The sequence below is a fragment of the Acanthisitta chloris genome, unplaced genomic scaffold, assembly GCF_000695815.1.
Source record: "Acanthisitta chloris isolate BGI_N310 unplaced genomic scaffold, ASM69581v1 scaffold6675, whole genome shotgun sequence".
In the NCBI taxonomy this organism is placed as follows: Eukaryota; Metazoa; Chordata; class Aves; order Passeriformes; family Acanthisittidae; genus Acanthisitta; species Acanthisitta chloris.
This window is the reverse complement of record NW_008674226.1, coordinates 77,770-93,789: the sequence shown is the minus strand read 5'-3', so window position 1 is coordinate 93,789 and position 16,020 is coordinate 77,770. Positions and strand designations below refer to the sequence as shown.

The window sequence follows — 16,020 nt, the reverse complement described above, 5'->3', positions numbered from 1 at the left end:
CAAAATGTGTGTGGGTGTGAGAAGGACTGGGGTGAGATAAGATTGGAAGCAAAGTCAGCTCTTTGGTGCTGCCTTCAGAGCTTTAATTTATATAGGAGTTAATTTTCCCCATTTAAACACTGTACAGTCCTTGAAAAAGTGGAGTTTAAAAGAATCCATAGCGCCTCAAGGAGGATGATGGATCTGTGGGCTTTAAAGGGACAGTCTGTCCAGCTGTGCACATTCAAATCATGCACAGAAGGACAGACAACTGGTCTGAGAAAACTGGAGCTTTCACACAGCAACCTGAGGCACAGAAATTTTAAATCACACTCAAATATTGTGGAAGGAAGAAAGCAAAAGTGGTTGAAGAGCTGGAAAAAATCCTGATATTCAGGGTGTGGGTACCCCATAGAAAGTGTGCAATGACTGAAGGACCTTAGCAGCTTCAAAGCCACAGTTACCTACTGGGGAGGAGTAGGACAGCAGAGAAAAAGACAATAATCACCAAAGATGCCATTTAACTTCCAGTGCAGAAAAACTAGTGATTAGGAGATTTAGTTCATAATGGCTTTGTAAAAGAAACAGCTCCATTAGCAATACTCAGTGTGAAGAAAGGAAAGATCTGTTTGGTGCTCATGTTTACCCACCAGACATGAAAGTGTGCTCTGTACCACTGAATCAACATGAAAACCCTGATTAAAAGAAACCCTTCACATACAACACAGGAGCAGCCTAAAAAGTCTGATGACACATGGTTTCCCCAGCTTCTCCAGCCACCTGTTTATGCTGGATGATCTCAGGATAGAGATCATCCTATTTACACTCCTACGGTACAAAGTAACTATTATTTGTACAACAGCACCCAATAATTAGGGAGCTAATGAACCAACACTTGAAATGCGTTAGGTACACTCATGAATAATCATCAACAGTTACAATAAAACAGAAGCACATAAAGGAATTTCAACTGTATGTTTTAAAGCAGAAAACGACTGTTAGTTGCAGAGTGTTGTGAAACTTAGCTGTAGGTTACACTAGGGATAACCATCCATTACAGAAACCTCACTAAATGTCACTGGAGGCGTGAGTCTAGATGGAGTTTTGTAATCCATGCTCTAGAAAAGCATGGAGTGGGAAACAGTAGCATGGCTGGAAGATGATGGGTCTCAGTTGGAGACTGAATGGTCAAAAGATGTCATAGCTGCATAAATATAATTTTCGACCAGTTTTAAAGCATTTCCCACTGAAAAGAAGAGCTCCCACAGGTGACAGAGGATGAACTGTGGTAAGCATGCACCTCACAGATGGATTTCTTTGTACTTACATCTTGTCTTGGCCTGCACCCACTCTCAGTGTCAGCCGAGGAATAACCGGTGATGGAGCTGGAACAACTGGTTCCACCTTTATCTGCTCAAGGGAACACAATCATCAATCAAAGGCTGCAAGTAGACTCCCAAAATATATTAATTACATGAATGCACTGATGGAGTTAACCAAACAGAGCACATCAGTTAATGAGGCAAAACTTTGACAGACTGATCACTGCTCTCTCACGCTTTGTGCTGCGGCATTGATGGTCTGAGTTTGTTGGGAGCTCCCAGACAGAGCAAATCCCAAAGAGGAATTCTAAACTAAAAAAAATCAACTTGAAATTTTGCTCATACATTTTGCTAACAAGTCTTCCTGCTTTAGTACTTTTCCAGAGACACAAAAACCCCCAGTGTGTTTCTAAACAGTGACACGAAATGCTTTGACCTTAGTACTCAAACTTGATAGGTGTTTGCACATTTTTTCCTGAGATTTAAATTCAATTATTTCCCAGGTTTGCCACATAAATGTACTGTGACCCTCTCAAATCAAAAGGAGACACAGAGGAAGCAACTAAACCCCAAGCACCAACACTGAATACTTGATGAAAGTGCTTATCCACACAGGCATAACAACCACTGCATTTTAAGGCAATTAGGCTGAGGTTTTTAATGACTATTTTTCAAACAGCCTAAGTTTCCAACCTCAGTATCTGGTGGAGTTTAGGCCACTTGAATATGCCCTTGAACTCTTGGAATCAGAGTGCCAAAATTACTAACTCCTATTGAGCCTTGCACAACCTGTACAGAACGATCAGTTAGAGATGACACTGAAATGATTCTCCATGCATATGTTGCTCAACTTAAATCCATATATGACAAGTGTCTATACATTTTATATATATGTATGTATAAAAAGAGATGGAGACTGATCTCATTTTGAGCATGTGCATCATCATATTTAATAAAATAACCACTTAGTTGAATCTGGAGCAGGAACTTAAGACACAAAACTAGTATGCATACACTAAAAGGAAACCTGAGCACATGTCTGGTTTCATAAAGCTTTCATAAAGAAAGGGAGGGCAAACAATCAATTTGAGGCACAGAAAGCAGTGTGGGAGACAGCAGGCCAGAGTGGGAGGGCTCATCTGGGACTTACATTGAGAAAGGTAATGACAAAGTCCCGTGCCATGCACCTTGGCCGAGGAATTGGAGCTGCTCCCCAGGAGACACAAGGGCTGCAGCCTGAGCAGTATTCCTGCTTTGACAGAGTTAACTGTGCCTTTCAATACAGCTCTCCGTGGATGTGTATTAGCTGATCTCACAGGCCTCTCTCTCCTCTTTTGTTTGTGTAGCACAAATTTTGTGTTACGTCATTCCCCTGGAGTGCTGCAAGAGATTTTTTCCTCTGAAGCTTCTAATGCCTGCAACAATTCCATTGTCACCTTCCACAGGTGAGTCTCTTCTCTGCTTTCCCAGCATCTTAACCTGTAGCACCATCCACTGCATAGAGCCATGGAACTGAACTGGCTCCTGGAGGCTCAGGCACATAGAATCACAGAATCAACCAGGTTGGAAAAGACCTCCAAGATCATCAAGTCCAACCCTACCGTGGTCACTAGACCATGGCACTAAGTGCCACATCCAGTCTCAGCTTGAAAACCTCCAGGGATGGCGAATCCACCACATGGCTTTGCTTTGACTAGCTTACCTCTTTTCCTGCAGATTTCTCCTCCTCCTGTAGTGCCTGTTTTGAATACAAAACTTCCTAGGACAGGCACTGCTGCTTTAGCTTCCACCACACAGCATGGGGAGATACTCACAGAATCTATAAAGGTCCTTGGTACTATTATTTGTCTAAATAAAGTGGTGTGGGCTCATGTGGCAGAAGAAAAACACGTAAACCACTTTTTTATGCTCGGATATCAACGTTGCAGTCTGCTGGAAGAGGAAATCAGGGTTCCTCACAATCCTAATCTTAGGATTGAGAGGAGAAGAAGCACTTTCTACAGTGTAGGTTTGTGTGTAGGGTTTGCATGACAAGAGCAGAGAGAAAATGAAGGAGCATCCATAGTTACAACCTGCATAGCTTAGTTTTCTCATTGATGACAGGATTTTGATTCAGTGGCAAGGGCAGTTTACTTTGGGGCAGCTCTGGCAAGCCCTGCCCTGATGCAAGGATGTCTCCATTTCTCACCAAGCAGTTCCTCAACTACTTTAGTTTCCAGCTCACTGTATTAAGGTTAGCTGAAACTGGGTCAGCAGCTTCTCCGTGAGCTGCTCAGTCACTCCTGCAGCACGCCCAGTAATCTCTGTAGTAGAAGTGGGGTGTAACTGCTTCAACTGTTTGTTTTTAACTCAGTAGAACATGCAAGGCAGTGCCACTGTCTGGTTTTCTGGCTCAGAGGGCAGCACCCAGCACTACTGCAGAGCAGGGAGCTGCAGCAAGTCCTGTGTCAAAGTTTCTCCTCCTCGTTGCCACCACTGAACACTCCCAGCATGAAGCCTTCAACTTGTTTTCTGCCATTTATGCAGAGTTCTGTTTGCTGTTCTCTGCCTTTCAACACCTTGGGGCAAAATTCCAGGAAAAAACTTGCTGAAAAGCTTCAATTCCCTAACAGGATGAGATGATCACTCAGGTAACAGCGACATTCAAAATTGGGAATATTACAACTGAGTCACTGTCTTGTTTAAGCACAGCAATATTAGAAATGGGAATCTGATTGAAGTAGATTTATTAGAAGCATAGAAATAGATTTCCTACTGGACATCACGAGCTGAAACTGCAGTGAGCCCAAAACTGATGCTCCAGGTTGTGCTCATGCCTCCAAAGCAGACACACCACAGAAGATTAAACATCCAAGCTGTAACTTGATCATTTGCTCTCAGAGCACAACTGCTCCCTAAATAAGTCATTGTGTGATCCAAAAGCTAAATTAAGGAAACATGTACTTTTAGGGGTTAAAAAGAAAGAGCAGCATTCTGGAGTAATACTGGGAATTGGGGCCAGCAGAAGAGCATTTACAGTGGATTACTAAGCTTCCCAAATCACCAAAGAGGTAAAGTCCAGCAATATAAGACTCCTTTGTAGCTAACTAAAAATACATTGTCAGTGGATTTGTCCAGTTTTATGTATAAGCAATACTTCTTTCACCTGAACTAATACTAGTAGTCATATAAGCCCCTTATTGCCATGTGCTGCATTTTTTTTGCTAATCTTCAAGGATTTAGCTTCTTTGCCACATACCTCAGGGCACCAACTGATAAAGCTCTAACTCTCCATTTTTCCAGGACACCAGCAGTGCGGCCTTGCAAAAAATGAAAATCGCTCAAGAGATTTAAAGGGGAAATTTATTTTTAAAATCCTGACTTGCAGCAAAGAGATGGATTTAAAAAAAGCTTATCTCTCAAGAATCAGTTTAAATTTTAATTCTATCTGGGGACTCTTTCATGCATTCTGGCTTTAAAGTTTATCTTTTGACAGGAACTTTTTTGCCAGGGTAATGGGTAGCTTTGTCAATTTAATTTGGCCAAGTTTTATTACTGTTGGACTCCTTTTCCGAATACATATATAGGTGTATGTTCAGTCTATACCAAAGCTTTACCAGTTTGTATTTGTTTGTGGAGCTGTTCTAGCACTCTAAAACAAACTGGGTAGAATTGCAGAAGAATTCAGGAGAGGCTGAGGGAGCTGAGGGTGTTCAGCCTGGAGACGAGGAGGCTCAGGGGAGACCTTATCACTCTCTGCAACTCCCTGACAGGAGGTTGGAGTCAGGTGGGGGTTGGTCTCTTCTCCCAGGCAACCAGCAGCAGGACAAGAGGGCACAGACTCAAGCTGTGCCAGGGGAGGGTTAGGCTGGATATTAGGAATGGCTTTTTTATGGAGAGGGTGATGAGGCATTGCAATGTGCTGCCCAGGGAGGTGGTGGATTCACCATCCCTGGAGGTTTTCAGGATGAGACTGGATGGGGCACTTAGTGCCATGGTCTAGTGACTACAGTAGGGTTGAACTCGGTGATCCTGGAGGTCTTTTCCAACCTAGTTGATTCTATGATTTTATGAAATGCAAAACTGAACGTATGGAAAACAAGCAACTCATTTGCTCCATTTCATACACACCCATATGTAACTTGGAAAGGAATCTCTGCAGAAATTCTCAATGAAACAGTGACAGAACAGCTCAGGCATGAGGGGCAGACAGAAAAAATGGGGAATCTGTGGAAGTGTTGCTGCAGTCTAAAACCAGACATTAGATTCTCATGGACAAATGGGTCACCACCCTGTTGATCACCAACTCACCCACAGCAGACAATATTAGTTCACCAGACTCCACAGAGAAGAACCATTGGTCAGCTTAAAAAATATATCAAATATTGCTATCAGCACTTTGTTTCAAGTCCAGCAGGTAACACAACAGTGGCAAAAAAGGAGAGTGAGGAATGTCCCAAATCTGAGCTTGTACTAACAGAGTATTACACTCAAACCAGGATGTAAAGAGCATCTTGGTAAAACCAGAACTTACACAGTGTTTCCTAATGCTAAGGATGGAGATTTAGGAAATCCTGTATCCAAGGTTATCGCAAATGAAGACAATCTCTTTCTTTTCTTCTTTCTTTTCAATATGAACAATTTAATGCGTATTATAAGGTGAAGTGACAAAAAATTAGAGCAAATCCTGAATTAGGGGAGCTGCTCCTAATGGGATTTCAAATCTGATAACATGCAAATATGCTGGTTTAATTTCTTAAATATTAAATATATTCTCAAGATTAGGTGATATTGGAAAGAAGAAATTATCTTTGGCTGATGTAAATCAGTAAGAGTTACAGGAGTGGAAGGAGCTCAAACCCCTTGAAAATTAGCTCTCCCCTGCTCTCTCTCAAGTGTGAGACTCGAAACAAAAGGTGACATTTGAACATTTAGACCATCACTTGAAAATAATTTCCTTACTTCAAACAAATTGGAGCAACAAGGGGGCAGACTTGCTAAGAGAAGATTCAGCAGCTCTTCTGAGCATCTGAGATAAGTGGGGAACGTGTTTATTTGCAGGCAGTCTGCTCCTCATTTCTGTCCACCTGGGAATTTCCAGGCTTCTACAGCCTCTGACACAGCAGACTTTCAGAAATGAAATTCAAAGTTTATGTGAAAGGCATAGGGTTGTTGGTGCTACTAGTGGGACCCCCCAGAACAAAATCTGTGCATTGCCACACCACATCCCTTTGTGCTGCTGTTGAGCCTGAGCCACACCTTTTCCAGATAAAAAGGGAGTTGAGGAAAACCAGAAGGACAATCTCACATTTCATATTCACAGAATTGAAATCTCACTGCTTTGTTTTCCAAAGAGGTGGGACAATCCCTGAAACTCTTGGCAGAGATTTTCCTTGGAGCTGTTGTTTTTAAAAACCACTGAACCTGTAATCACACTTGTCAAAGCTCGGAGACAACACTCGGCAGCAAACACAGGGACCCATGTGGATTTTTCACGCAAGTGTGCCACCTCAGATCATCCAACCAGCTTACCTTTTCGTGTTTGTGCTTCTCCTTTTCTTTCTCTTTCTTTTCTCTTTCTTTCCTCTCCTTTTCCTTCTCCTTCTTCTCCTTTTCTTTGTCCTTCTCCCTTTCTTTCTTTTTCTTCTTCTCTTTTTTGTCTTTCTTCTTCTCTTTTGGTTTCTCTTTGTCCTCAAACAGTTTTTCAGGTAGCATTGGAGACAAGGAAGGTAACATGCTGGGAAGCCTCATGGCAGATGGTGTGCTGAACAAGGGCACGGACATTTCTTTGGGAGGCAACACAAGAGGTGCTGATGGCACCTTTATCTTATCTTCCTTACCCTTATCTTTGAGTTTCTCTTTGTCTTTTTTATCCTTGTCTTTTTTGCCTTTCTCTTTCTCTTTCTTTTTATCTTTATGTTTTTCTCTCTCTTTTTTGGTATTGCCATCTTTCAACTTTACTTTTGTGTCAGCATCCTCAAAGTCCTTTAGTTTGAATTTATAGGGATCATGATCATCCTCTTTGAGTAGTTCCTTCCACTGAAACTTTGCTTCCTTGTTTCCTTCCTTGTCTTTATCCTTCTCCTTGTTCTTTTCCTTCTCCTTATTTTTCTCCTTGTTCTTCTCTTTATCCTTTTCTTTTTGCTTTTCTTTCTTCTTCAGTTTTGTTTTCAGTTCCTTTTTCAATTTCTTTTTCACTTCTATCGATGAAGCTGACTTGGTTTTCTCCTCATAGACTTTGAGAAGAGGTTCTGGAGTTGGCGGTGAAGCGGAAGGAGAAGAGAAGTAAGTGAAGTTGGTAGGTGGATTAGAAGGTGTCCCCATGTTTGCCTTACGAATGACCTCATCAATTGAGTCATCCATTGTCCATGAAATGTCTGAACTTGAAGTCCCACCTGAGGCAGGTACTGGAGTTGTTCCTGCCTTATTTGCATTATTGGCAGAAACAGAAGGTTTAGGAGTTGTAGTCTCTGAAATAGAAAGTCTTTTAGGACTGGTAAAAATCTCCCCTTCTGATTCAGAACCAGAAGAAAACTCAAAGGGATCTGGTTCTCGTTCTGCGCACGCACGAGCGATCACAGCATCGATGGAATCATCAATGGTCTTGTCCATTACTGGTGCTTTCTTCACCTGGTTGTCAATATTTGGCTTGGGGGCAGGCTCAGGTGGTGTCTGTCCTTGCTTTACTTGAATGTTTTCCTTTCCTATCTTGTCACTTAAGGCAGCCAGAGGGGTTCTACTTGGTGTTTCAGGTTTGACAGGTGGCTGTGGGATGTGAGCAGGAACCTTTGGACTTTTAGGGCTTTTTGGGCTCTTGGCGCGACCTGGAGACTTTTTTTCTTTGGATCCAGGTTTTGGTGAACGTATGGGACTTCCAGTTACCACCGGTGAGGGTGTAGCTTTAGGTGATTTTGTCTTCTGTCCTGGAGAACTTGTTTTGGACTTTGTTTTGGGCACAAACGGCTTTGCCTCTAACGTTTTGGGGGTTGGCACTTGCGGTTTTGCAATGGGAGCCAACATTGGTGGCTCTGGGGAAGGAGGGGCTAAGTCTGTACTGTCCTGAACATGAACTGGAGAAAGCATTGGTGGTACTTTTTGTGTATTTATTGAGCTAAGAGGCTCACGTGGTTCCAAAGCTCCATCCAAGGTGTCCCCTTTGGAAATAGCTAGCTTAGGCCGTTTCACAGGTGGGAATTCCTCGGCATCAGGACTTTCTAATGGTCTCTTGCTCAAGTAGTTCTCATCATTAATTGCCTCATCCTCTTCCATATCTCCTTCTTCTTCCAGTGGGACTTGCATGGCCTCTGCAGATGTACCTCCATCGGTAGGCACCTGTTCCTCTTCCTCTTCTGCAACAAAGAACATTGGAAAAACCATTAGGATAATTAAAATGCGTTTTACAGAAGCAAACAAGCCTCAGTGCAAATGTTCACATGCATCTCAGCCTGTAAGAGATAACTGGCCACCTAAGAGCTTCTTATTGGTCTGCTTGGAAGGAACATGTGGCATCTCCTGCCTCACATCAGCCACAATCACAATGTAAGGTCAAACTCATGAGCAAAGGATATGAAGGCAGAGCTCAGAAACGGTGGCAGAGCTTGTGGAACAGGTCCAAAGTGTCAGTTCTACTCAGAACCATCACAATTACTCCTTCATCCATTTTTAAATGAATGGAGAGAGGGTGAGGCATTGTTCTGCTGTAACACAGAGGACTGCAAAGCATACATTGAAGTATAATTAACTGGAATTGGCTGTCTTGCCTATATATCCCACAATTTTGACTGCAGATTAACTACTAGGATAATGTCTTCTAAACCTGGCTTGTTTTTCCTGAAGCAGCAGAGTCTGAAGGTTACAGCAGAGGACTAAGCCCCATTCAACCTGCCAGGCTCTGTCTCTGATACCATCTTAAGAGCTGCTTTACAGGGACGTTATCTGTTATGACTGTATGGGAACACCCCAGCATGGTGTGTGTGTGTCTATTTGGATCAGGAACATGCCTTTGAAATGGATTTCCTCATCATTCCCCTTACTGTTGTTTTGTTTGCATCATGGAATCATCCTGGAGTGCATGTACTGCCTGCCTGCTGCACTGAAACCAAAATCAAAGAGGAACACACCTCGCATGGCCAAAGCAAGTGGCTGTTCAGGCTGTGAGACCAACAAACATCTGAAAATAAGATGAACTTGAAACCTGCACAGTGTGGACATCAGGCACCAACTGTTCCAAGCCAGTGTGGACACCACCTGTGTGATTGCTCTGGATCTTTGTTTAATAGCAATTCTTTTTTTTGCCCTACACATAACACCATCCTCAGACCTACACGTGACATTCTGGTGCAGAGAGGAGAAAATTCACTGGAGATCTCCCAGCAAATCCAAAGCAGGTTTAAGAAGAGAACCTCTGATCTCGCCAACCACAGCCAAGCACTTTATCCTCTTGGATACACTTCCCCACTTTCAAAATGGAATTATCCAAGCAGGAAAAAGGATTCTTAGTCCGGAATAAGAATGTCTACACTGGTGTTAACCCGACACATTTATATTTGCTGTAATTACATCATTACACCTATGCTGGTTAACATTCCTGCACAGACAACCTCCCTTCACTTCACCTCATGTCTCTGCTTACCCACCTGCAAAAACTCATGCCATTTGGTCTAGCAGGGTTTCTGTGCAAAGATATCAAATGCACTAAGATTCTCATATGGAATATGTAGCAAAAAAACCTTTATTAGGACAGTGGCTAAAACCCAACTTCTTAATGAGCAGGTGGTATGAGAGAAGCGAACACTGAGAAACTTGAAACACTCCACTAACACCATTTAAAGCATCTTTCTGAAATATCTCTTTTCAAGGGAGTTTATTTTCAGGTTTTCTGTGCTGGTGTTTCTCTACTGTAATGTGTCAATGCTCTGATTTAGGAGAGTTGAGTCAAGAGCCCTGGGCTGCAGCACAAATCTTGCCAGCATCACAAATTAAGTAAAATGAGCTAGCAAGTCTGGCTTTCACCAGGGCCCAGAGGATTTACAGCAGCCAGCCCAGAGAGGAGACTTTGCCTGAGGATAAAGTCTTAGCCTTCCGTGAAAAACAGCAATGCTAGGGAGTTAGGATTTGCCTGGCTGGGCACTGACATGGAATTTTTTAAACTGCAAAGTTAGAGTATAACTGAGAAATCACTGTGGACCGAGCCTGCACCTGCTATGGGGGGAAAAAAAATCTGCTTCCCCATCATGGAAGTCATTTCAGTCTCTGTTTAAGCTGCTGTAGAAATCAGCTGCTTTCACCTGCTCAGTCCTGTTTTGGGGATGAAGAATCAGCATTCATCAGATGTTGCTACCGAGCAATTCCCTCCCAAGCTCATTCCACCTAGTCCACCACTGAATTTGTTTTCATTTAAAGGTGATAAAAAACCCCACTTTAAAATCAGGATTTAGAGAAAGCTTCTGCCTTGGCTACAAGATGAAAAGTGTAGCCAAATTCAAACATTAGCAGAGATAGGGTTTGATCATGCAGACTTTAGAGATAGCAACATAAACCATTTTAATACAAGAAACACAGGGATAAAAAGAGTCAATAAAGTGGAAAAAGAAACTACTGCAACCAACAGTAAAAAAATTACATTTCCTAGAACATTTATTTGCTAAAGGTTTCTGCCTGGTGTCCATTTAAACAGCCCCTCTGTTACACCCTGTCTCACGGAAGGGCACTGCAATATTTCATATTTTTATAACTCCTTCCCATCCCAAGGTGCTTCTCATATTTTACCTACTCAGGGTCACAGAACACCAGCAGCTGCTGGATCAAAGGCGAAAAAACAATTTCAGAGGAGGTTTGGAGAACAGGGACTGGAGTTTTGTACAATAAAAAAAAGAACAGAGCGATGCTTATTTTTTTTTTAATAAGGCCAAGCAAAGTTTGCAGCAGGCCCACGAAGTTTCTGTGATCTTGTGTGGAGGTGCCAGGGAAGGGCAGGAAAGGTTAAAGTGCAGTTTGTAGAGGTGAGAGTAGAAATCGGGGTGTCTTGGCTCCAGCTTTCATGCACATTCCTGCAAGCCACAAAGACAACTTAGTAAGGAAGCAGAAGCATTACCATCCCTTTTATATGGACTTGGATTCCCCAAAACATCTGGAAAATATTGCCTGGGTCAGTCCTGAACAATCCAGGGACTAAGGAAGTTCACGAGCACTTAACTACTGACACACATTCACCACTTTTCAGACATGCTCAGATGACAATCTGGAATCCTATCGTGGTCAAATGAAATCCAAATTTCTCTTGGAACGAGGCCATGGTCTGATCCTCAGCAAGGACTGGTTTGCTGCCAGGCAGCAGCTTTCAAACCTGAGCCACCACAGCTGTGGCAGAAAACAATGAAGCACTTTTTTTTTTTGGGGGGGGGAGGTTTAATTAGAGAAAGTGAAATTTCTATCTTGGGTTCAAGACCTTGGGCTCTCTTTCCTCCTGAAGGATTCACACCAGAGCAGGAACCAAAGATGGGAAAACATCAGCTTTTAAGTGTAATCTGCCTGACTTGGCCATGAGCATTTAAAGCTGCGCAGCCACTTTCTCACCTTTGTCCATCTCATTCCCTCCCCAGCACTTCTCCCCACACAATCCTTTGTGCACAGGATTGCTTTTTAACTCTCTTTACTGCCATTTCTCCCTATCTCTGGCCACCTTATTAATGATCCAACCCGAGTTAGCATCTCTAGGTCAAATGGATATCACCTCGGCCATCTGCCCTCATAACTCTCTGCTGTAATGAAAGCAGACTGGAGCTGTTTGGGAGGTTTCTCAAGATAACAGATACATTTTTTTTTGGGGTTGTTAGAGAAGTCAGTGCTGGATCAATATTAATGCTCACATTACTAAAGCTATAGCAGCAATTGTTTATGATGTCAGCCAGCCCCATGTGCAGGGCCCAGGTTCAGACCACGCACGGGTTACAGAAGGGATGAGTTCAGCCATCGTGGGGCTGAGTTTGTCCATCACTGAAATACACATGCTGAGAGCTACTGCTTATGAGAAATTAAGACAGCATTTTTCACTTGAGAATATTAGGATGTGCCAAGGAAGTGGTGGAATCACTGTTCCTAGATGTGACACTTGCGGACATGGTTTAGTGGTGGATTTGGCAGTGTGAGGTTAATGGTTGCACTCTGTGATCTTAGAGGTCTTTTCCAACCTTAATGATTCTCCAGTTCTATAGGTAACATTGCCTGTGTCTACGTAAGAAGTTCACTTTCATGGAAGGATGATTTTGGAGTGAAGGGAGAAAGGAATCCACTCCTCTCTTGCCACGGGTTTGCAGTGTGATTTGGGGCAGGTCACACTCCATCCTGCTGCCTTCCCATCTGACAGACCATGATAATTTCCTCTCACAGAGGTGCTGTAAAAGCTGAACTTGAGAAATACGTATCTCCTCAGGATTTCTGGACAGAGAGCATTAGAATCCCAAATGCAAACCGTGGGGATCTGTCACCACTTCAAATGCTGGAAAATTTCTTAAGCTGAACAGTTCAGGCAAGAAACTGAAACTGCTGCACCTTGTTTAAGGAAAAACCACTAAAGAAGCTCAAACTCTATTTCTTGGTACATCATGTTCCTGTAGCACAGCAGGGACCCCAAAACCAAAGGGTTATTGAATATATACCTGCTTAATTTGGCCACAGCTCAGTTTCAGGACAGAAATACTCAACACTTCAGTAACGAACTTCCAAGTTCACCATCATCGAGGGACTATTTGTCCCTAAAACTGACACAAGGGTACAAAGGAACAGAAACTCTGCCTTTATGGCACAAAAAGAAGTGCAATCACCCACACATGCTCTCCTGGCTGCCTTGTTAGAGGAGGCAGCACACACTGCTCTTACAACAACAGGTCAGATGACAGCGAGGGCAGGAAAAAGAGAAGCACAACTCGTCTGACTGATGAGAAAGGCACCTATGTATGGGCATTCTTCAAGCAAGAAAACCTATGTTTTATATATATCTAAGATATATATCATCACCTTGGTCATTATTAGACTTTTTACTTGGTAGCTACAGAGAGCACCATAAGCACTTAGAGTGAGATGATGTCCTAGAGAACGTGGCACAGATGGGAACAGACAACATCTCTGCTCAGCTCTTGGCCCTGCCAAAGACTTACCCTGTCAGTTGGCTGATATTGAATTTAAGCAAAGTTCTGCTTCTTGGAAACCGGATTCCTATTTCCCTGTGTCACAGGGTGGAGATAGTATAAAACCATCTGGATAAGACATGGAGATTTAAGGAAAAACCAGTATTTTGTAGGTACAAGATGAAGCAGTGGGACACACTGGCCTCAAGCTGGACACCACTTGCTGAAGAAAGAATAATTTGATTTTAGTCACAGCAGCTCTTACCTCCAATGCTACAAATGCTGAAATGCACAGAGCTCTGGGAGGTAACAGTCCCTGTGGAAACCACCTCCTGTCATTATAATAATGCAAGATTTTGGCATCTGGTATTTGATATTAACTGTAGTATGGCAGACAAACAAGTCTGAGCTATCAGAGCAAACCCATTAAGGATACAAACCTCAACGAGTAGATGTTTCCATGCAACTCATACATGTCTATTCTCAGCAATTAAATTTCTTCCATAACTCTTTTCTTTTTAAACAGAATTTGAACATTTTGTTTTCTAACAGAATGCAAAATGGCCACATAAAGTTCTATCAGTAGATCACAGACTTCTTTCACACATAGTTCTGTTCCTATCAGGTCTCTCTGCTCCTTTGCACTGTACCAAGTACCTAAGTGTGGAAATTGGAAGTATCAGGGATTTTGAAGAAAATTAGGACTCAGGAAAGGAAATAATGTGGCAATGCCTGCACTGCAATCTTCGACCCATCTTTCTTTCCAAGCATGTGCTCCTTAGGACCACATGGATTTTACACACAGCCACTCAGACGAAGGAAGGAAGGGATCGTTCCCACCCAACATATGAAACTTCTCTTAAAAAACCCCCAAACCCACAAAAAAACTTCCTACAGACTTTCAGAATAATTTTCCTATTGTCTAGTTAATGCATGAGATGAAGCCAAAGATAATTTTTTGAAAATCTGAAGTCATTAAGCCAAGAGCTTACATCCCTATCATACCCCAATAAGCAGAGACTTTTGCTTTCTGTTAGAAGTGAAGGGTTTTTTTTCTTATGCCATGATAGGTTTTATCTCTTTAACTTGTAATAACAATGGCCTTTTCCCAAAACAAACAGAAAGTGTGCTTGTAGTCCATAAAGGAAATTAATGGAAGAAGGACAAAATTCAATCCTGATATCCTACAGGCCAATATCCTGATAACCTAATGCAAAATGAACACCCTAAGATACCTGCAATACATTTGGAGCTTAAAAGACTGGATTTTATACAGATATTTGTGAATGTTATATAGATATAGCTGCAATTTCTCTGCCATATGAACAAAACTGATCACTGATGTGACCTGTTTATCAAACAGGTGATGAAACAACAGATTTCTCTTTTACTGTATAAGTATCAACCAACCTATTACCAGATCTTGACATTTTCCAGTTGATACTTTCTATGGGAAGAGAGCTGGTAAGAGAGCACCACCAAGGAGCTCATCTTCCACGTGTCTCAAATTTTTCCACTGACAATGCCAGGGAATCCATTCCAGTGTCTTCTCAGTATGTTCTAAAATGCACAAACTACAAATGCATTAAAAAAAGAGCTTTCAGGTGTGGCAAGTGATTTTGCATATATAACTGTAACACTGTAAGGAGGATGTGAAAGGTGCCTGAAGTTAAGCACCTCAACTCATTAATCACACTGGAAAATGTTACTCCAAATGGCTGGTGGTGCCTTCAACACTCACTACTAGCCAGGACTGAACTTGGAGATGTTCAACAGGACCAAGACTTGGTTTATATATTTATCAATCACTCCAACAGTAGTTATTAACCTGTCCAAGAAGCTACAAGTAGTCAACAAAACAACCTTCTATCCCTAATGACAAAATACATCTAAAAATATGGATGATACCAATAATCTGGTTCAGGGCACACAAATTTCCAGACCAATTCTGTTACCCCTCCACCCTAGTGAACAACTGCACTTCTTGGTATGAAATCAATAAACTGTTGTTTATTATTACCAGAGAATATGTAACTGATAGTTTGCAGGAAACAAACACAACTAAAGCTGCAGTTCTACATCACTTTGTTGCTTTAAAAAGAAACAGTCCTATCCCTTCTTTTGTCCTGGTTCAACCTTTTGTGCAGGAGAAAGGGGAACTAATCGAGGCAAAAATAAGAAATATTCTCTGCTAGTCTGAGCTCAAATCACCAATGTGGTTTGTCATGACACTACTCAAACTTTTGGGCTAGAACAAGGCAAAGTCCTGCAGCTCCTTTCTTATATCATCTTGCTCCTTCACCACAGTGAAGTGACTTAATGGGCTAACTCAGTTGGAAATATAAATAATATAACAAAGGAGAAAGTCTGTCCAGTTGGCAAAAATCCCACCCCAGAATCACACAAGGGTGTGGGAAAGAAGAGGAGAGAGGTGTGGAGCATCACTCTGACCATCAGATCTTGGCTTAGGGTATAATGTGAGACTTTGGCTTTCAGTGCTGCTGCTTCAGGATACTGGATGCCATGAGAATAACACTTCTAAACATTTACTAGTGGCAGATCTCATTCTAATACTCCTTAGAATATGCAATGTTTCTGAAGCCAAATTACACAGG

The 16,020-nt window shown here is 42.2% G+C and overlaps 1 protein-coding gene across 1 annotated transcript in view; it reads right to left on the bottom strand.

The window, feature by feature from the left end:
• Window positions 1-1,306: 1,306 nt before the first annotated feature.
• TAF3 (TAF3 RNA polymerase II, TATA box binding protein (TBP)-associated factor, 140kDa) overlaps window positions 1,307-16,020 on the bottom strand; it is a gene marked incomplete at its 3' end in the record, with an annotated part of 84,661 nt that continues 69,947 nt past the window's right edge. Inside the window, exons 2-3 of the mRNA XM_009075251.1 lie at window positions 6,813-8,629; window positions 1,307-1,389 (exon numbers count right to left, since the gene is read on the bottom strand). Of these exons, the coding sequence (XP_009073499.1) occupies window positions 1,307-1,389; window positions 6,813-8,629 (1,900 nt within the window). The remainder of the gene's footprint in view (window positions 1,390-6,812; window positions 8,630-16,020) is intronic.